The following is a 21,792-nucleotide window of genomic DNA, read 5'->3' on the forward strand; positions in this document are numbered from 1 at the left end:
AGGGTGACACCCCAGAGTTTGGATAATGGGCAGTTACTGGTCTGTGAGGGATCCAGCCCAGCTTTGGATATCCCTATCAAGGTCTCAATCACCATGAATGTTCTGTGTAAGTGGGGAACTGAGTGGATTATGGGCACTGGGGACAGGGAGCAGGAATTGGAGGTACTTGGGGCATACATGGATTATGAATGGTTCTGGCTCTCAAAGAGAAACATGAGGGTTCAGACTGGGGAGCTTGGAAAGAGTGGATGGGCTCCCCAGGCCCACCAAGTGACTGCTGCTCTCCAGTCCCCCCAGGACCCCCTGTGATTGAGTGGCCGGGTCTGGAAGAAGGACATGTGCGGGCAGGGCAGAGCTTGGAGCTGCTGTGCATGGCCCGAGGAGGGAATCCACCAGCTACACTGCAGTGGCTGAAGGTGAGGGCAGAAACAGGCATGAGGGTGGGGAGCAGGGCAGGTACAAGGAGCTGGCCTTGAGCTGGTCCAGCTCTGTTCCTATCTCCAGAATGGCCAGCCCATGTCCACAGCATGGGGCACAGAGCATACTCAGGCAGTGGCCCGAAGCATGCTAGTAATGGTCATACGGCCAGAAGATCATGGGGTGAGGCTCAGCTGTGAGGCCCACAACAGCGTATCTAAAGAGATCCAGGAACGTGGGATCACACTGCAGGTTACCTGTGAGTCCTGGTGCCAGATGCCCATCTGTCAGACCGTACACCAGAGAACCATTTGTTTGTGTCTCCAAAGCATGCCTGTCTAATGCCAAAGACCTTGTCATCTGTCCCCAGTTCCCTGTCTTTCTGGGCAGGTCTGTGAGGCATCCAGCCCTGCTTAGTGTCTCTCTCCTCTGTCCATCATCCCTGCAGTTCCTCCCAGTGCTATTACTATCCTGGGATCTGCATCCCAGACTGAGAACAAGAATGTGACTCTCTCCTGCATCACTAAGTCCAGTCGCCCACGGGTCCTGCTGCGGTGGTGGCTGGGCTGGCGGCAGTTGTTGTCCACAGAGGAGACGGTCATGGATGTGAGGCAGGGGCCAGACTCCTGGGTCTGAGGGAGGAGGGAGTTGAGGGCATTTCTCTTGGATCTGGGAGAGAATGCCTTGGGGAGCATGGACTGGGGCCTGGACCTCCTGGGTTACTGCTGGGGTATAGAGTGGGCTCAGGCCCTCTGGCCCATGGATGAGGGTGCTCTAGTCCCTAGTTCTGAAGCTCTTCCCTGCCAGGGCCTTCATGGTGGCCACATCTCCATGTCCAACCTGACGTTTCTGGTGCGACGGGAGGACAATGGTCTGACCCTCACCTGTGAGGCCTTTAGTGAGGCCTTCACTAAAGAGACCTTCAAAAAGTCACTCACTCTGAACGTGAAATGTGAGCCCCCATCCTCACGGGGGGGGCGGGGGAAAGGGGCTGCCTCCTGACTTAGAGACCCTACCCTTGGGCTTCAGCCCAGAGAGAAAGCCACTCTTTCTGTCTCAGATCCTGCCCAGAAGCTGTGGATCGAGGGGCCCCCAGAGGGGCAGCCCCTCCGGGCTGGAACCCGGGTGAAGCTGGTGTGTTTGGCCATTGGAGGCAACCCAGACCCCTCCCTCATCTGGTACAAGGTCAGTGCCAAGCAAGGGCTGGAGTGGCCAAGAATGTGGGGAAAGGATGAGGCCCTGTCTCTTCTCCAATCTTGGGAAATCTTGAGAAAAACTGAATTTCTTGAAAAATACTAGAGATTTTGAGTTTTGTCAGGGAATTAGAAAAGACACAGACAAATACCATAATAATTAAATTGAATCCAAGGGAAATCCTGGGAATTCTGGGAAATCAGTGAGAATCTTATCTCAAATGAAGGAATTTTTAATCAAGATTGGGAATTCTATAGAAAAGGCAATTAATTTATTAAAGGAAAATCTGGTGAACCTCAGAATTCAGGTGAAATGGCAGAGATTTTAGGGAAAGACTAAGAATTCCAGGAACAAAGACAATGATGGCTAAAGGCTAGAAATTTGGGGAAAGATAAGTAATTCCACAGAGCATTGAAAATCCATTAATTAATATTAAATTGAATTCTTAGGATTTGGGGGTAAGTGAATAAAATTCTGGTAAAATTAAAAAGAAGTCTGACAGAATTCTGGAAAGATCTTGGGAATTTAGGGAGCTAGTGAAAATTCTAGGGGAAAAACTAGGAATTATAGGGATGAAATGAAACTTCATTTAATTGGATGGAATTCTGGGGAAACGCCAAGACTTTGGGCCACACAAAGGATTCTAGTAAAAGACGAGGATAATAAGAGAATATTGGGAAAGGATTCAGAAATCTGGGGAAAGACAATTGAATTAAAGGAATGATCAAAGGAAATTTGGGGAGAAAGTGGGAATGCTAAGAAAAAGAACCAAAGATAGGGAAAAAATGAAGGAATTCTGGGAAAGGCTTGGGAATTCCAAGGGAGTTTCCTAGAGTTTGGTGTGTAGTAAATGTAGCTGGAATGGATTTTGAGGAATGCGCCTGAGGGTTGGCAGGGGCACCAACAATCGCAGGCCTCCGGAAAGCAGAGGAGGCGGGACAAGGGTGAGGCGGTGGAAACCGAGGAGGGATCAGACAGCAAAACAGCTGGGCTTGGGAGGCCCAGGTTAGTCAGGAGAGATTCCACTTGGGGCGATCAATTCCAGTCTCTTCCTCTGCCCTAGCAAGGTGCCCGCGGAAGGGGGCGCCTTTTCCTCATCACACAAGGCTTTATCTGGGCTAGTGGCTGTCAACCCAGTGGGGGCGTCTCGGGCGGGAATGGCAGGGCTACCCCGGACCTCTAGTCAGTCTCCGCCCTCAGGACTCCCGCACGGTGACCGAACCGCGGCTGCCCCAGGAGCCGCGGCGGGTGCAGTTGGGAAATCTGGAGAAGTCAGGGAGCACCTTCTCCCGTGAGCTGGTGCTCGTCACGGGTCCATCGGACAACCAGGCCAAGTTCACGTGCAAAGCGGGCCAGCTCAGCGCGTCCACGCAGCTTGTGGTGCAGTGTAAGGGCTCCAATGGCCGGGTTGACCGGGAGGGCTTGGCCAGAGGGTAACTGAGCCAGAGCCGGTCTGGGGGCGGGGGCGGGGCTGGGCCCGGCCTGGTGTCAGGACCTGGGCCTCCTCTTCACCCCTGAATCTCACTCTTCTGACCCGTTCTCGAAGTTCCCCCAACTAACTTGACGATCCTGGCCAATGCGTCGGCGCTGCGCCCCGGGGATGCCTTAAACTTGACGTGCCTCAGCATTAGCAGCAACCCTCCGGTCAACTTGTCCTGGGACAAGGAAGGGGAGAAGTGAGAGTGCGAGTGGCCCGCCCCTCCCTTGCTCTGGCCAAGTCCCTGTACCTTCGGAGTCCCGCTCCTGCCCTGCCTGCTGTCCTGCCCAGTAGCCATCCCACCTCTGCCTGTGCTCCCACCCCTGCACCAGCCTGACATGACCCCCGCCCCCGCCCTGTCCACAGGCTGGAAGGCGTAATCTCACCTCCCCGGAGCGCCCCATTCAAAGGCTCTGCCGCTGCCAGGAGCATTCTTCTGAGAATGTCATCTGGTGACCATGGCCACCGTGTGACCTGCCGGGCCCACAGCATTCAGCTTCGGGAAACCGTGAGCGCCTTCTACCGACTCAACGTGCTGTGTATGTGTGCTGGCCTGAAGGCCTGGAACCCCTCCATTCCCTCCTGACCCCATATCACTGGGGTCTTCACCTTGGTACGGTCCTTGACCTCCATCCTAAACCTTAAAACTTCCCTGACCTTTATCCTGACCATAGCCAGGCATCAACTCCTATCCTGCCCAAACCCCCTCTTGCCTTTGTCCTCATAACTCCTGGCAGTGATTCCCATTCCGAACACTCTCTCCATCCTTAAACCTGACTCTGCCCTCTACCCCTTTCCTAAACTGGATCCTAACCACTAACCTCCCAGCTTAATTCTGTACTTGTCCAATTGAATCTAGTTGCAATCCCGACTTTAAACCTGTGTATCTGTACCTGATCGCAAATTTGTCCCAGTCTCAAACCTTAACAACAATCTTGACTCCCAATGGTGCCCCCTCCGCAGACCCTCCAGAGTTCTTGGGGGAGCAGGTGTTTGTGGTAACTGCAGTGGAACAAGGCCAAGCACTGCTGCCTGTGTTAGTGTCTGCCAACCCGGCCCCGGAGGCCTTCAACTGGACCTTCCGTGGTTACCGCCTCAGCCCAGGTGCAGGAATGGGCATGAAAAGGGGTACAGGTATTCAGAAAGGGAGCACCTGGCAAAACCCTCACCCTGACCTCTCCCAGCTGGTGGGCCCCGGCATCGCATCCTGCCTGGTGGAGCTCTGCAGCTGTGGAATGTGACCCGCGCTGACGATGGCTTCTATCAGCTGCACTGCCAGAACTCAGAAGGCACTGCTGAAGCTCTAGTGCGGCTAGATGTACACTGTGAGCCCCTTCATCACCCTAGGAAACTAGGCAGCTCTGGGATCCCCACCCATCATGGAAACGACATCCACCCAGGAACCTTGCTCACTGTGGAGTCTCCTTATTGTGGAAGCTCTGCCCACCCAGGGATATTCACCCATCCTGGAAACCTCTCACTCTGGGAGCCCCAACCTTAAAGGAACCATGCCCACTTTGGCTACACTGACCACTAGAGAGATCCTACATGATTTCTGTCCAGACAGGGGATCCACCTACATGGATCTACCTGTTAAGCCCACTGTGGAAGCCCCACCTCCATGAAATTCTGGAAGTCCACGCGACCTACCCTCATCACCATAGAGGCACAGTACAGGGTTGGGACAACCTCACTAATCCTGGGAACTATTCCAAGTGTTCCATATAAAGGGCAGACTGTATCATACCCATAACTTCCAGGGACACCTCTAAGATACCTCTCCCACCTGGGACCCTCTTCCACCATGGCCTGTCTGGGTCCAAGTGCTTTCCCCAAGTTCCTGCCTCCTTTTCCAGATGCTCCCACCATCCGAGTTCTCCAGGACCCTACTGAGGTGAATATTGGGGGTTCTGTAGATATAGTCTGCACCGCTGATGCCAATCCCATTCTTCCAGGAATGTTCAACTGGGAAAGACTGGTGAGGATCCAATCTTTGGTAAATGGAGGTGGGGCTTGGAAATGTGGTTTCTTAACTGTCAGCTCCTTGGGAAGAAGGGTCACATCTATATGACCCTGAATAACTGTATGCATGTCAGGGCATTCTCCAAGAACTAACTGTTGAATGGCAGATGAATGGATGGATAACTGGATAGATAACCAGGTGGGCAGGTGGATGGATATGTAGATTGATAGGTAAATGGGTTGATGAGTAGGTGGATGGAGGGATGAGTAGATGGAAAACAGATAAACAAATGGACAAGTGAATGAATGGATAAAAGAGTAAATGGATGGCTAGTTAATCAAATGAGAGAAATGAGTAGATGAATGGATTAGATTAGAAAGTAGATGGATGGATAGATACTCCATCAGTATAAAGATGTCTACGGAAGGATGATAAATGAATGGATGAAGAGATGGAAAGATGGATGAATTGATAAACAGATGAATGTACTTATGAATGTGTGCATGTATGAGTGAATAGATAGGGCAGATGGGTGGAGAGATGAAAGGGCAAATGGATAGATATAAGGAAAACAAATGGTTAGATGAATGAATGGGTAAATGGATGAATGGATGGAAGGAAAGGTGGATGGATTGGTAGACAAGTGGATGAATAGGTGCATGGTTAAATAGATGGATATGTGGATAAATGTCTCCATGAATGAATGGTTGGATAAATGGGTAGGTAAATGGATGAATGACAGGGGGGATTTTTTTCTTTGCTATCTCTATAAAGAATGATTGTGGCTAGGAGAATGAGGCTACAGAAGGGACCCAGTTTGGGGGATAATGAAACTGGGGCAAGATGGGAGGCCATTTCCCTGAGTCTTGGGCATCCAGGGAGAAGAGGAGGAGGACCAGAGCCTAGATGACATGGAGAAGATATCAAAGGGGTCCACAGGGCGTCTTCGTATTCACAATGCCAAGCTGGCTCAGGCAGGTGCTTACCAGTGCATCGTGGACAATGGTGTGGCACCTCCAGCCCGAGGGCTGGTCCGACTTGTCGTCAGATGTAAGTAACACCCATGCCTCTGACTTCAAGGGCTGCCACTAAACCTACAGCTCTCATGTCCTTCGAAATACTTCATGCTGACCTCCAACCTCTCCTAGTTTCCCCCCAGGTAGAGCACCCCACACCTCTAACTAAGGTGGCTGCAGCTGGAGATAGCACCAGTTCCGCCACCCTTCACTGTCGTGCCAGAGGTGTCCCCAACATTGTCTTCACATGGACTAAAAATGGGGTCCCTCTGGATCTCCAGGATCCCAGGTGAGCCCAGGCCCAGCCAGATAACACTCCAGCCCCAGTCACGCTCCCTGAGTTCCTGTCATACCTCCTCTCCAGGTACACAGAACACACATACCACCAAGGTGGAATCCACAGCAGTCTCCTGACGATTGCCAACGTTTCTGCAGCCCAGGATTATGCTCTCTTCACATGCACAGCCACCAACCCCCTTGGCTCAGACCACACCAACATTCAACTCGTCAGCATCAGTATGCTGGGAGAGGACTGTGAGGGTGTTGGGAAGGTGCTTCCTGGGTCAAGCCCTAAGTCTCTAATTGGTCCCATATTGGCAGTGTTTCTGAAACCAGTGTTTTAGTAAGAATGGAGTTTTTGCCTACCTGAAAATTCTAATAGAGACTGGATCTGCAGGGAACCCACAACAACCAAAAAAAAAAAAAAAAAAAAAAAAAAAAAAAAAAAAAAAAAAAAAAAAAAAAAAAAAAAAAAAAAAAAAAAAAAAAAAAGGAGGAGGGGTCTTATTGGCCCAAGTAACTTAAAAATAGATTTTCAGGAGTCACTGAATCTAGGTTCAGCTGTCATCAAGAACTCTCCGTCTATCAGGTCTGCTTTTCTCTGTTGGCTTTATTATAAGGCTTCTCATAGTGGGCTGTTAGATTTCCCAAGGAAACAGAATTTTTCCTTCTCTTAAAAGTGGTATGAAAAACAACAACAACAACAAAGAGAATAGTGGTATGAAAATACTGAACTAAGGTTTATTGGTTCTACTTAGCTCCTAGCTGTAAACCAATCATGTGATCAGGGGAAGGTGACTCTTGTTGTCCAGGCCCTGTCATATGTCCATCCTATAAGTGGAGTCACTTCTATCAGAAGCATGTGGCCTGAGAATGTGGGCAAATGTTTCTCCAAAGGATACTCAGGGTTCTGTAACCAGAAGAAATAGGGGAATGGAAGTGAGATAAGCACACAAAAAATCCACTGCAAGAAACATATTATACAGTTGATCCAGTCATTCAGGGACATGTACAGAATGGGTCAGAAATATGAGTCACCCAATGAGCACGTTCTCAGCCAGGTAGAACAAAGCCACAGGCTTCCTTCTTGTTTCAGCTCTCATATGTAAATAAGTGCTCTTTTTGAAGTCTATTTGGTGCTACATATTTTTGTGCTCTTTATTAGTGGCTTTGCTATTTAAAATGGCTTCCAAGCATAGTGCTGAAGTGCTATCTGCTGTTCGTAAGTGCAAGAAGACTGTGATGTGCCATATGGAGAAAGTACTTCTGTTGGAAAAGCTTTGTTCAGGAATGGGTAGAGCTGTTGGCTATGAGTTTAATGTTAATAAATCAACAAAATATATTAAATCAGGTGTCTTTCAACAGAAAAACACAAACAAGATCATGTAGTGGTTGTTTAATAAAAATGTGTGACTAGAGTCTTGTAGGAACCTAACCCTGCATTTTTCCTGTAAACAATCGTATGGTATTTGTTAATTCAGTGTCCACAATAACTTTATAGAACATAACCACCACAAATAATGAGAATTGACTATACATTTAAAATCATTCTTAGAAAGCCCTAGCTGGTTTAGCTCAGTGGATAGAACATTGGCCTGTAGACTGAAGGTCCCAGATTTGATTCCCATCAAGGGCACATGCCCAGGTTTCATGCTCGATCCCTAGTAGGGGGCATGCAGGAGGCAGCCAATCAGTGATTCTCTTTCCTCGTTGATGTTTCTATCTCTCTCTCCCTCTCCTTTTCTCTCTGAAATCAATAATAATAACAAATTCTTAGGAAGAATCTGGAAGGAATCTTCCAGGATCCTTTTGTATCCTCTGACTACTTTCCTCATCCTTTTCCTTAAAGGCCGCCCTGATCCTCCATCTGGATTAAAAGTTGTGAGCGCGACCCCATACTCGGTGGGACTGGAGTGGAAGCCTGGCTTTGATGGGGGCTTGCCACAGAGGTTCCAGATCAGGTTGGTTCCTGTTAAGACAAGAAGAGGTGGCAGCCAACAGAGCTGGGGCACCCCCTTGAATGGCAGGCCTCTCTCTCTTGCAGGTATGAGGCTCTGGAAACCCCGGGGTTCCTCTACATGGATGTCCTACCACCCCAGGCCACCACCTTCACACTGACTGGGCTGCAGCCTTCTACACGATACAAGATCTGGCTGCTGGCCAGTAATGCGCTGGGGGACAGTGGACTAGCTGACAAAGGATCCCAGATCTCTATTACTACCCCAGGTCAGAAGGGACAGTTTTGAGCAGAGTTCTTCAGAGGACTTAAAGGGTGGCATAGTGAAGTTAGTGCTATTATTACTCTTTTACAGATGAAGACACTGAGGCTCAGAGAGATTAACCTGAGCATGTTGATAACAACCTTAGCATATTGTCAACGGTCACACAGCTGGAAGGAGCTAGAGATGAAATTAAAACTCAGGCAGATGATCTCCAGAGACTAGATTTTAGTAACTGAATGCTGAATGATACTGTTTGATGTGATTAATAACACAGGAAAATTAGAAAAGAGTTTGAATTGAATGAAAATGAAAACATTTGAAAATTGTGGGGTGCAGCTAAAGCAGTGCTTTGCAGAAAATTCATAGCATTAAGTGTTCATATTAGATTTTAAAAAGATGGTCTCAAATTGATACTGCAAGAAACTAGAAAAAGAAGAGCAGATTAAACACAAGTAAACGAAAGGAAGGAAATAATAAAGGTAAGAACAGAAATTTGTGAGCTCAGAAACAGAAGAACAATAGAAAAATCAATGAAGCCAAAAGCTGCTTCTTTGAAAAGATCAATAACATTTATAAAGTTGATCAAGGCAAAAGAGAGAAGACATGAATTAACCAATATCAGGAATGAAAGAGAGGACATTACATTAAGGGGATAATAAGGAAGTATTATGAACAAATTTAGGCCAATAAATTCAGCAACTCTGATGAAATGGATAAGTTCTTTGAATATGACTAATGAGAACATTTTTGCCTCTGACAGGCCAATCAGTAATGTAATGGCTAATCACAGTCTTATTTTGACAAGCCTGGGTTTAAGTTCCAGCTCTGCTGAGTCCTAGTTGTGAGACCGTAAGCAAGTTAGTTTACCTCTTTGAGCCTCAGTTAAACCTCTTTGAGCCAAAGTTTCTAAAAATAAGGTATGCCTTAGTTTCTGAAAGTAAGGTTTATCTCACACAGTTGTGAGGATTAAATAAATAAATATATCTGAAGTGTTTAGAACAAGGCCCTGCACAAAGTAAGTGCTTGCCCCATGAAAGCACCCTCTTTCTGTCCTCCCCTTTCTGACAGAGCAGTCTTTTACCCATAGATGTATGGACCCATTCCCATCTCTAAAATATTCCCTTCTCTCTCTCCTCCCTCCCGCCCCATTCCAGTCTTCCCTTTAAGAACTAAAGCATAAAGTATGACACTCAACTCCCTTGATCTAGAATTTATAGCTCTATTAAGGGATCCTGAGAGCCAGTATGTTTTTTAGTTAACCTGAAAAACTGACAATTCATGTTAAAAAAACCTTGCACACCATAAAACACTAAGCAACAATTATTATTATAGGCATTAGAATGGTTATTAATAGTATTATCATCCTTATCAGCAATTTCTAGTTCTTCTTGAAATATTCCTAGAAGCCATAAACCAGTTCCCATGAGTATCAAAATGGGATGAAAAGCTTAATAGGAAACTGAGATATTTAAGGCTTATCCCAGATTTTTTATGTTAATTAACAATCTTTTTATCCACCCCCTAGGTTTAGACCAGCCTTCTGGAGAACCTGACTACCAGCTGCCCACAGAGCAGCCTGCAGGTAAGTCCTCAATCCCCTGCAAATCCCTCTCTCCCCTGAGAATAGAACTTTCTGGTCTCTCAACCTGTCTCCTCTGCCTTACGGACATAGTCCCATAACGCTATTCCTGAGGCCCAAAACCATTTCCTTAGTTCTTACTCTTGCCTGAAAGAATTACCTGTTTTTATTCCCCATGTAGGGACTGTATCAGTTGGCTTTTGCTGCATAACAAACCACCCTAAACATGGGCACTTAGAGCAACAAACATTTCTCATGATTCTATGAGTGGCTGAGCAGTTCTAGTCTGGGCTTCAGTCAGTTGGCAGCTCAGCTGGGACCTGTTGGTCCAAGATGGCCTCCTCTTCACATATCTGACAATATGGCTCTTGGTCAGAACAATGGAAATAACTGGGCCACATATCTCTCCTTGGTTTGTTCACATGAAGGTGGTCACAGGCGTCTCAAGAGCAGCAAGAGAGGGCACGCTCTGATTTACAAGCACCTTTCAAGTTTCTGATTCTGTCACATTTGCTATTGTCTCAGTGGCTGATGCAAGTGACATGGTTCAACTCCAAGTCAGTGTGGAAGGGGACTACTCGGAGTATGGATACAGGGGGAAATTATGACCATTTTGCAAACAATCCCCTTCAAAACCTGAGAAAAAGGTTGCAAGTGACAGAAATTTGGCTGTTCTCAGTAATAAAAGGAACTGCTTGGCTCATGAAATTAAAAATTCCAAGTATGGCTGGATTCAGGTCCTTAAATTTTTCACCAAGGATCTATTTATCACCCTCTCTCAACTTTGTCTTCATCTCAAGATGACTTCCTTCTCAGGTTCTTTCATCACAGGTACAAAGTCTCTCACTCCTCCAGCTTTCATTCCACTTCTTAGCAGTCTGCAGAGGAGTGTCCTAAATGTTCGAGCAAAAATCTACCTTGGGTCAAATGCTGGTCTCTGAACTGATTACTATGAAAAGAGGGATGAGTACTGTTTTTGGCCAGGCTGGGCCATGTGGCCTCCATGAGTCCCACAGAACCATACCAAATGAGAGCGGGGGAGTGGCTGTTTTCTCAAAGGAAAATGAGAGCTGTTAGCAGAAGATGGGGAATGAATCCTGAACAAATGTCTACTTAGAAGGACTTAGTCTTGTCCTCAGAGATATAGCAGAGGAGTCTGATATTGTCTAGGATGTAAGTTTGTGCAAAGAAGTCATTTGGGATAGAGTTGGAAGGGTGAATGGAAGTTGAGAAGAAAGGACATTTAATGATAGACAATTGACTATTTCAAGTTTTTATGGAAATAGCATGGTTAGTTTGTGTGGCTGGAGGGTCTAATACCAGGGTTTATGGTTGGTGGACAAGGCTGGAGATGTTGTAAGAGGCCAGATCACAGAAGGTCTTGAATCTCCAGCTAAGGAGCTGAAGTTCCTGTCTGAGTTCCTACATGGGGCTCAGGCAAAAGAAGGGCCCTCTGCTAGTGGTTTGACTTGAGAAAGGAGCCACCTGTCCTGAGGTGGCAAGGAGTGGACATGGAAACCCCAGTCCATCTGCTTCCCTGACCTATGAAGAGGGGTTTTGTCTGGTCAGGGATGGCTTTTTTCAGAGAACCCTGCTCTGAACTTAGAGTCAGTTGTTTTGAATTCACTAAGGGGGGTCCCTTCTACTCTCAGACTCCTCAGAGCTGCCCCTGATGCCTGTGCTGTTTGCTGTTGGGGGTCTTCTGCTGCTTTCTAATGCCTCCTGTGTTGGAGGATTCCTCTGGCAGCGGAGACTGAGGCGTCTTGCTGAGGGTGAGAAGACCCTTTCCCTGCTGGGGTTGAGGCCCAAGGGTGATGGGGAGCGCTGAAGGTCTTCCAAGGCCAGGTGGGCTTGGGGGGGTGTCTCTAACCCCCTTTTTTTACTTTCCTCAGGCATCTCAGAAAAGACAGAAGCAGAGTAAGTGGGAATATTTTTCTATAAAAAGGCTCTGAGGGAGGAGGTTTGGGAGTGATTGGTATTCGAGGGTCAACACCCAACTGCCTCCATACCTCTAACCTGGAAGGTCGGAGGAGGGCCCAATCAGGAATGAATATGAAGAGAGCCAGTGGACTACGGACCTGGACAAACAAAGCTCCACAGTGAGTGGGGGTGCTCTTGACAGCCCCAGTGACAGGGCATTGACAGTGACTAAAATCCCATTAGCTTCAGGTTATTGACCTTTCCAGGGAGTCAAAGGATGAAAAAACGATCTTGGTTTTTTTTTGGGGGGGGGGGTGTTGACAGGTTAGCACAACAGATGTAGAGCCATATTATCACTCCATGAAGGATTTCAACCCCCAGCTGCCACCAACACTGGAGGAGGTATCTTATCCCAGAGGTGAGTTATGACCACATCAGAACTCCCCCACTCATAGATACCCCTGACATCTGGACTGGGTACATGATCATTCCTTCTTTCTACTCCAACTTCAGGTTTCACAGGTCTTGAGGAGGAGAATATGGCTTTTCCAGGGCACCTATATGATGAGGTGGAAAGACTGTATGCCCCTTCTGGGGCCTGGGGACCCCTCTACGATAAAGTACAGATGGTGAGATTTGTAGCTACAGAAGTCTTTCCTGGCTAGTGCCCCAAACCCACATTCTACTACTTAGGGTAAGCTAGCTGCTATAACAAACAGGCCTGGCAATAACCCAGTGCCCTAAACAAGACAGTCTATTTTTTTCTTACATAGTAGTCAGGAATGAGTGGCCCTACTGCCCATGGTTATTACAGAATCCAAGTTCTTTCCATTATGGTCCTCTGCCATCCCCTAGCACATCATCCAAGTTTGCATTGATGGGCCAGTTCACTGGGGGCTTCAACCAGTGGAAGAGGAAAAAAGAATGTGATGGAGGCACAACTATGCCTTATGGTCCAGGCCCAGAAATTACACATTCTACTCATTTCCTGGTGAGAACATGGTCACATGGCCAAATCTAACTACAAAGGAGGCTGAGAAACATAGTCTAGCTTGGCAGTTTTATGTCTTACTACAGTTATATTATTGTAGAAGAAAAAAAGTATGCATTTTGTTGGATAGTTAGCCATCACCACTACACTGGTTAATCAGAGAGCTATGGAGGGGAAAAATTTGACTCATTTAATCAAAATGTGAAGGCATAGAATTGTCTTCAGACCCACACAGCTGGACCAAGAATTTCCTCCTTAAAGATGTCCCCAGTAAAGCCAGGTTTGAACCCGATTAGACCGGAAACCTTCAAGGAAAAAGAATGCCTCTTTCCATTAGCTCCAGTGCCCCAAATCTGACACTTATTGGTCTAGCTTGGGTCACATACTCATCATTGAACTACTGAGGCAGAGGGTGAAATGTGCTAATTAGACAGGTCTGGATCAGTGTCCACTCATGGCATTAGGGAGTAGGAGCCAGCTCCACTCAATGGACTGGATTGAGAGTGAGAGAGTGGCAGAGAGAACAGGAGAAGTGAGCATGGTAGCAAGACAGGCAAAAGCAACAGACAGGCACTTTATCATCAACTAACCCCCACTAACTGCCTTACAGTAAGGGAGGTGGGGCAGAACACCTGACTTTTGGTGTAGCCTTGGCTAATCCTGGCACCTCTGGGCCAAAGATTTCCCTCTGTAACATTGTCCCCGATGTTGTCCCTACCAGGGTGGACATAACTAGTACTGTATAAAATGCTGTCCACGGTGCTGAACCACTTTTCCTGTAAAGGACCAGATAATAGATATTTTGGGCTTTGCAGGACATACTGTCCTCAAAACTACTAAACTCTGCCATTGTAGTGTAAAAGCACCCATAGACAATACATAGGCAAATGAGTGTGGCTAAGTTCCAATAAAACTTTATTTTTGGACACTGAATTTGAATTTCATATATCACAAATATTCTTCCTTTGATACTTTCTCAGCCATAAAAAAATGTAAAACTGTTCTTAGCTTTTGAACAGTACAAAAACAGGCAGCAGGCCATATTTTGGCCCCTGGAAAATCTGCTGTAAAGTTTTCTGAGCTGAAACAATCATTTCTCCCAAACGTAGGGCAAAGCACATCCCCATTAAGGACTGCTCTATGCGGTCTTTTTTCTTTTTTATTTTGTGAGGAAATGTTTTGGCAATTCATAGGACTAACAGAATCACGATTCACATTTCGCAATTCCCTTAGCCAATATCATGGGCTTTTAAAAGTTTCATAATCTTACATTAAAATTCTTTTTCTGACTGGAAATCTTGAGATATCTTGGTCTTGCTTAAAAATAATCCAGTTAGGTCCACCGGTGTGGCTCAGTGGTTGAGCATAGACCTATGAACCAGAAGGTTATTGTTCTATTCCCAGTCAGGGCACATGCCCAGGTTGTGGACTCGATCCCCAGTGTGGGGCATGCAGGAGGCAGCCAATCAATGATTCTCTCTCATCATTGATGTTTCTATCTCTCTCTTCCTCTCTGAAATCAATAAAAAATATATTAAAAATAATCCAGTTAGTGGGGGTAGAGGATGAGAATATAGAGATATAGATAAATCAAGATTGACCAAGGGTTGATATCAAAGCTAGGTGATGTGGGAGTTCATTATAATCACTCTCATCTTTTTATATGTTGGCATTTCCCCCCATAATTAGAAGGTGAAACATTTTTTTCCCCTCTAGGAAGTTGAGTATGAGTGTGTATCCTCCAGAGTTGCAATGATGACCCATAGGGCATCTCTCTATGGTTCTAACTCCACCTTTGTTTGTCAGGACCCCTGTGACCTCCACTGGTCTGAGGACAAATATGAGGATCCAAGAGGAATCTATGATCAGGTGGCAGGAGACTTGGATCCTATGGAACCTGATTCTCTACACTTTGAGCTGAGGGGACATCTGGTGTGACAGGCTTCTCAACACCATTTTCCTACACTTGCAGGACATAACATTTCAGTGGTACTTTTCATTCCAGCCTGGGCTGAACTTGTGAGTTCCATAAGACACAAAGGGACTGGACTTTTTCAGAAGAGGACATGGAGGGCTGTGTGTAAGTGACAAAAATGATTCAAACTGGTGTCAAAGTATAACACCAGTTATACTGTGTTTAGAAGTTTCATTTCTAAAAGTAACTCCTGGGGTGACTTTTAGAAATAAAACTTCTCCGAAGGGACATTTCAATAATGAAAAGTTATTCTGAGGGTTTTTATGCTTTTTCAGATATGGAAAAAGATATTAAAAACTAGGCTCATTTATAGTTTAATTTGCATCTTAAATAGGTAATAATAAGTGGAATTTATGAACTATTCCTGTGTCCTACTTGTTTTATTATTTTTCAGTTATCTAAAATGTGATGTATAGCTCTAGCTGGTTTTGCTCAGGGATAGAGCGTCGGCGTGCGGACCAAAGGCACGTGCCTTGGTTGTAGGCTCCTCCCTAGCCTGGGCCCTGGTCAGGGCCCATGCAGGAGGCAACCAATCAATGTGTTTCTCTCAAATCGATGTTTCTCTCTGTCTTTTCCTCTCTCTTCCACTCTCCCTAAAAATCAATGGAAAAAATATCCTCAGGTGAGGATTAACAAAACAAACAAACAAAAAAGCGTAATGTATAAACAGTATATACGTGTAAACATAAATAGACTCTACAGAAAATAAAATAGACTATCAAAACAAGCTAGAAATAAATGAATGCATACTGCATAATTTCACTTACAGAAATTCTAAAATAGGCAAAGTTAACCTATGGTGAGAAGATTGGTGGTTATCTGGGGCCATGAAAAGGGAATTGACTGTAAAAGGGCATGGGGGAATTTTGGGGGGGGGGGCGGTGATGGAAATGTTGCACATCATGATTGTGATGCTGGTTACATGGGTGTATTGATTTATCAAAGATCATTAAACTGTACAGTTAAGATGAGTGCGTTTTGTGGTACGTACATTATACCTTAATAAAGGTGACTTTAAAAACAGGCGCCATAATAAAGCAGCACAGCAAGATAATTCTTATTCTTGACATTGAATAGTAGGAAAACATAACAGAAATCTATTTCCATGGAGAACAGAGTATAGTTAGGTATAATCTTTCTTTAGGTCTCCACTCCTACTTTATTTTTTTAAAATATATTTTATTGATTTCAGAGAAGAAGGAGAGAGAGAGAGAGAGAGAGAGAGAGAGAGAGAGAGAGAGAGAGAAAACATCAATGATGAGAGAGAATCCTTGATTGGCCGCCTCCTGCACGCCCCACACTGGGGGTCGAGCCCTCAATCGAGTTGAGACATCCTGGTCGACACTCAACCACTGAGCCACGCTGGTCAGGCCACTCCCACTTTATTAATAATGTTATTAAAACTGTTTATTTATCCACGGTCGCTGCGCCCCAAACTGAGAGGCTAGAGGCGGCGCCAGGCGTGGCCCTGAGGGAGCGACTGGGCAGACGGAGTGGGGGAGGGAGGGGGCAGCGTAATGCTACTTAGTTGAGTGAGCAGTGTTTGAACTTAGGGTTTTGTATGGTTATAATAAAGGTAAATAAGAAGTCTGTTGCTTATTAAGGAAAGAATTGAATGTAATATACTTAATAAAGGATTGCTTTATATATAGTTTATTCTTATGCTGTGCATTTTACTGAGCAGCTAACTTTCCTAAACCCTCACATATATGTTTATTTTTTTCTGTAGGGAGATTCCCGAAGTCTTCCATTTTCTGAGAACGTGAGTGCTGTTCAAAAATTAGACTTTTCAGATACAATGGTGCAACAGAAACTGGATGCTATCAAGGATCGAATCAAGAGAGAAATAAGGAAAGAACTGAAAATCAAAGGAGCTGAAAATCTGAGGAAAGTCACAACAGATTAAAAAAAAGTTTGGCTTATGTGGACAACATTTTGAAAAAATTAGAAGAACTGCATCACAAGCTACAGGAACTAAGTGCACATATTGTATCAGATCCAGAAGATGTTACAGAGAGTGGAGGGGAGGGGGAAGGTAGGTAGGGAAAGAGAGAGAAACATCAACTGGTTGCCTCCTGCACTCGCCCTGACCAGGGCCTGGGATCCAGCCTGCAATGAGGTACCTGCCCTAGACTGGCAATTGAACCCGTGATCCATCGCTCTAACCACTGAGCAACCGGCCAGGGCAGATGCTTAGCACTTTAGATTTATTATCGTCTCTAATACATTCATTCAAAGTTTATGACTATCTTCTAAGTATTGCTTTAGTTGCATCACAAAAGTTTTAATATGTAAACTTTTTAAACAATTATTTTTATTGAAAATATAATAAATAGCATTATGTAAGTTTAAGGTGTACAACATGTGTACATTTATATATTGCAATATGATTATCCCTATAGCATTAGCTAACACCTCTATCATGTCACATAATTATCACTTCTTTTTGTGGATGGGCACAATTAAGATCTAGACTCCTAGCGACTTTGACGTTTACAGTACTGTTGTCTATAATCACTATGCTTTGCATTAGCACTCCAGGACTTATGTATCTACTAGTTTCTAGTTTATATGCTTAAACAGCATTTCCCAATTACCTTACCCTCCAGCCACTGATAACCACCTTTCTACTCTCTGTTTTTACAAGATCTTGGTTTTTTTAGAGTCCACATATAAGTGACATCGTATGGTATTTGTCTTTCTCTGTCTGACTTATCTCACTTAGCATAATGCCCTCAAGCTCTAACCATGTTGCAAGTGGCAGATGTTTTCTTTCTCATTGCTTGATAATATTTCATATTTTATGTGTATGTACACACATACATACCACATCTTCTTTATTTTTCACCTATTGAGGAACACTGAAGTTGTTTTCATATCTTGGCTATTGTGAGTAATGCCACAATAAACATCAGAGTGCATATATCTTTTTGATATCCCATTTTTATATCCTTAGATACTCGGGAGTGGGACTGCTGGATCATGTGGTAGTTCTACTTTTAATATTTTTTAGGAACCTCCATACTGTTTTCCATAGTGACTGCACCAATTTACATTTTCATGAAAGCTATACAAGGTATCCGTTATCTGTACAGTCTCGTAACAGTTGCTATCTCTTAATGATAGCCATTTAGTTCCTCTGCCCACACTGTAATCAGATCATTTGTATTTTTAAAATGTATTTTTATTGACTTCACAGAGGAAGGGAGAGGGAGAGAGCGATAGAATCATTGATTGGCTGCCTCCTGCACAACCCCCACTGGGTACTGAGCCCACAACCCAGGTATGTGCCTCGACCAAGAATCAAACCGTGACCTCATAGGTCCATGCTCAACCACTGAGTCATGCCAGCCAGGCCTGTATGTTGCTTTTTAATTTTGTTGCTTGTTTTTTGCTGTGAAGAAGCCTTAAAATTTGATATAGATTGAGGTTATTTTTACTTTATTATTATAGATTGTTTGATTAATTATATTGTGGTTTCTTGAAATTTCCTGAGATTTGTTTTATGGTCATGTATAATGATTTTTTAAATGTCCTGTGTATGGTTAAAAATAATATATATTCTTCACTTGTTGGCTATTATTCTTTAGATGTTTATAGGTTAAGCATTTAATTTTTATCTGTTTGTTCTATTAATTATGAAAAATATTGAGTTAATGTTTGGTGGAATTGGAGTTGCTATATTCTCTTTAATGCTGCCAATTTTTGCTTTATTTTGTCTCCATGTTATTGGCTACAAAATAAATTTAGAATTGATATATATATAAAAACACACCAACAACTGTTTGTTTCAATACTGGATCCAGCAGTGCTTAAAGCTAAACAATCCCCTGAGAATGTCAGCTAGAAAAGCCAATAAATTCACCTTTCCTGCTTAGCAATTGTGGAAACAAAATGTTGTGGGTTTCTTATTAGAAAAGGAAAAATCCACGATTAGAAAAATTCTACTCTTAGGAATGTAATAATTTTTTAATTAAAGGGAAATTATTTGAACTTCACTGTATTTCTGTATTCAAGTGCTGTGATAGAGAACTTTCTTTAGGTCTGTAGAGATAAAAATAATATATGGACAAGCATTTGAACAAAGCCACAAGGAGTCAATCTCTTTGTATCTCTTGGCTCTGTTTTTCTTTTCTTTTTTTTTTAAAAAAATGTATTTTTATTGATTTTCAGAGAGAGGAAGGGAGAGGAAGAGAGAAATAGAAACATCAATGATGAGAGAGAATCATTGATTGGCTGCCTCCTGCATGCCCCATACAGGGGATTGGGCCCACAACCCAGGCATGTGCCCTTGACTGGAATCAAACCTAGGACCCTTCAGTCCACAGGCCGATGCTCTAGCCACTGAGCCAAACCAGCGAGGGTGGCTCTGTTTTCCTTTGGGTTGATTTCATTCTCAGGTCGACTTCATTTGACAGACAAAGCTGACCATTTACAGTTCTAAGATGGCATTCCACATGCTCAGTAGCCAAAGCACATCTTTTGCTAATAGTTCTGGAAAGTCCTGGGGCTGTCTTTCACCAGCTCAGCTTGGGTCTTCTGCCCAATCCCTGATCAATCATTGCCACCAGAAAACAAAATATGCTCCAAACCACATAAACCATTTGGTCAAGTTTCCCCAAAGGAACCTCAGGCTGTGACTGCATCTCTTCATATACTTCCCACTTTCTCTTTGCTATTTTCTGAATCAATGTAGCAAATATCTATTGCTTCTCTCTGCCCAGAATATTGTCCCTCTTAATTATATAGACACTAGAGGCCTGGTGCACAAAATTTCAACACTGGGGGTGGAGGGTCGGATCCCTCAGCCTGGCTTGCGCCCTCTCTCAGTCTGGGACCCCTCACTCCTTACTGCCCACCTGCTCACTGCTCCTTACCCACTTGGCTTGCTGCTCCTTAGCACTACTGTGGAGGCGGGAGAGGCTCCTGCCACCACCGCTGCTCTTGCCAACTGCGGCTTCTGGCTGAGCAGGGCTCCCCCTGTGGGAGTGCACTGACCACCAGGGGGCAGCTCTTGCATTGAGCATCTGCCCCCTGGTGGTCAGTGCACATCATAGTGACCAGTCGTTCTGGTCATTCCGCCTTAATGGTTGCTTAGGCTTTTATTATATAGACTAGAGGCCCAGTGCACGAATTTTTGCACAGGTAGGGTCCAGCCGGCTTGGCCCCAATCGGCAGATCAGGGCCAGGCTTGTCAGGAGGAGGAGATTGTGGGAGGTTGGCTGGCCAGCCTGCCCCTATTGGGGCCTGATCAGGGCTGGGCCGGCGGGGGGGAGGGGCCACGAGCAATTGGCCAATGGGCCCCGCCCCTGATTGGGCGTGGGGTTGGCCATGGGGAGGGGCTGTGGGAGGTGGGCCAGCCAGCCCCACCCCAGATTGGTGTCTGGGGGGCTGATTGGAGGGTGGAGCTGACTGGGGGGAGGGGCCATGGGCCCATCGGGGTGGGTGGCCAATTGGGGGCCAGCAACCTGGGGGAGGGCCCAACCCCGATCAGGCCAGTTTGCTGGCTACAGTGGGCATCATAGCAACCGGTTGTTATGGTGGTTACTGCGTTCAGGTCGCTGGCTTTATATATATATAGATTGTTGAATGAGACAAGTTCCTGATTATACCAAGCCCCTGGATTCAGCTGAACCCAAAGTCAGAGCTGCTCTTGGACTATAAATCCCCCTCCTCCTTAAGTCAATCTGAATGGTGTCTTCAGTAAGTTGCAATGATAAGAAATTACCCTCTTCCTTAAGCCAGTTTGAATGGGGTTTTAGTTAACTGATACAAAAATGAATAATTTGCAAGGGACAGAAACTCATTCAAGCTAGTAGAGCTAAAAAACCCATTTATTTTATTAGTTACTAAGAGAAACATAGTAACTTTAGAGTGGAGGAAATTTTATAGATGGCACCTTAACCAAATGATCAAAGTTACCATTACCAGGCAAATTGACACCATGGGCTTCCTGATATGAAATATTGAGAATACACATGCTACCTGATAGCAAACTATACTACAAGGCTATATTAATTAAACCAGCATGGTACTGACATAAAACCAGACATATAGATCAATGGAACAGAATAGAGAGCCCAGAAATAAGCCCACCCCTATATGGTCAATTAATATTTGACAAAGGAGGCAAGAATATACAATGTGGGTAAAGACAGTCTATTCAATAAGTGGTGTTGGGAAAATTGGACAGATACATACAAAAAAATGAAACTAGACTAGACCACCTTCTTATACCATATATAAGAATAAACTCAAAATGGTTTAAAGACTTAAATATAAGACTCTAAAACATAAAACTCCTACAAGAAAACATAGGCAGTAAAATCTCAAACATTTCTCTTAGCAATATTTTCTTCCTGATATATCTCCTCAGGCAAGGGAAACAAAAGGAAAAAGAAACAAATGGGACTACATCAAATTAAAAAGCTTTTGCACAGCAAAAAACACCCCATGAATAAAACAAAAAGACAGCCTACTAAATGGGAGGACATATGATATACCTGGTAAGGGGTTAATATCCAAATTATGAAGAACTCATACAACTCAACACCAAAAAAAATCCAAACAATTCAATTAAAAATGAGAGAGAAACCAAGATGGCGGCATAGGTAAACACCGGAAATTGCTTCCTCGGACAACCACTTCAAAAATACAACTAAAAGACAAAACGGACATCATCCAGAACCATAGGAAGGCTGGCTGAGTGGAAATTCTACAACTAGAAGGAAAGAGAAAAGCACACTGAGACTCAGAGGA

At 44.7% G+C, this 21,792-nt stretch overlaps 1 protein-coding gene across 1 annotated transcript in view; it reads left to right on the plus strand.

The window, feature by feature from the left end:
- Positions 1-15,431, plus strand: part of NPHS1 (nephrosis 1, congenital, Finnish type (nephrin)) — an 18,232-nt gene extending 2,801 nt beyond the window's left edge. Inside the window, exons 7-30 of the mRNA XM_014536774.1 lie at positions 3-106; positions 289-416; positions 505-676; positions 866-1,023; positions 1,225-1,369; positions 1,478-1,602; positions 2,812-2,998; positions 3,158-3,287; positions 3,455-3,627; positions 4,052-4,192; positions 4,273-4,413; positions 4,945-5,066; positions 5,930-6,101; positions 6,200-6,356; positions 6,432-6,583; positions 8,196-8,307; positions 8,391-8,572; positions 10,094-10,150; positions 11,800-11,919; positions 12,040-12,064; positions 12,171-12,246; positions 12,392-12,485; positions 12,581-12,696; positions 14,865-15,431. Coding sequence (XP_014392260.1) covers positions 3-106; positions 289-416; positions 505-676; positions 866-1,023; positions 1,225-1,369; positions 1,478-1,602; positions 2,812-2,998; positions 3,158-3,287; positions 3,455-3,627; positions 4,052-4,192; positions 4,273-4,413; positions 4,945-5,066; positions 5,930-6,101; positions 6,200-6,356; positions 6,432-6,583; positions 8,196-8,307; positions 8,391-8,572; positions 10,094-10,150; positions 11,800-11,919; positions 12,040-12,064; positions 12,171-12,246; positions 12,392-12,485; positions 12,581-12,696; positions 14,865-14,996 — 3,121 coding nt within the window. The 3' untranslated portion in view covers positions 14,997-15,431. The remainder of the gene's footprint in view (positions 1-2; positions 107-288; positions 417-504; positions 677-865; positions 1,024-1,224; positions 1,370-1,477; positions 1,603-2,811; positions 2,999-3,157; positions 3,288-3,454; positions 3,628-4,051; positions 4,193-4,272; positions 4,414-4,944; positions 5,067-5,929; positions 6,102-6,199; positions 6,357-6,431; positions 6,584-8,195; positions 8,308-8,390; positions 8,573-10,093; positions 10,151-11,799; positions 11,920-12,039; positions 12,065-12,170; positions 12,247-12,391; positions 12,486-12,580; positions 12,697-14,864) is intronic.
- The last annotated feature ends 6,361 nt before the right edge of the window (positions 15,432-21,792 follow it).

The sequence above is a fragment of the Myotis brandtii genome, unplaced genomic scaffold, assembly GCF_000412655.1.
Source record: "Myotis brandtii unplaced genomic scaffold, ASM41265v1 scaffold165, whole genome shotgun sequence".
NCBI lineage: Eukaryota > Metazoa > Chordata > Mammalia > Chiroptera > Vespertilionidae > Myotis > Myotis brandtii.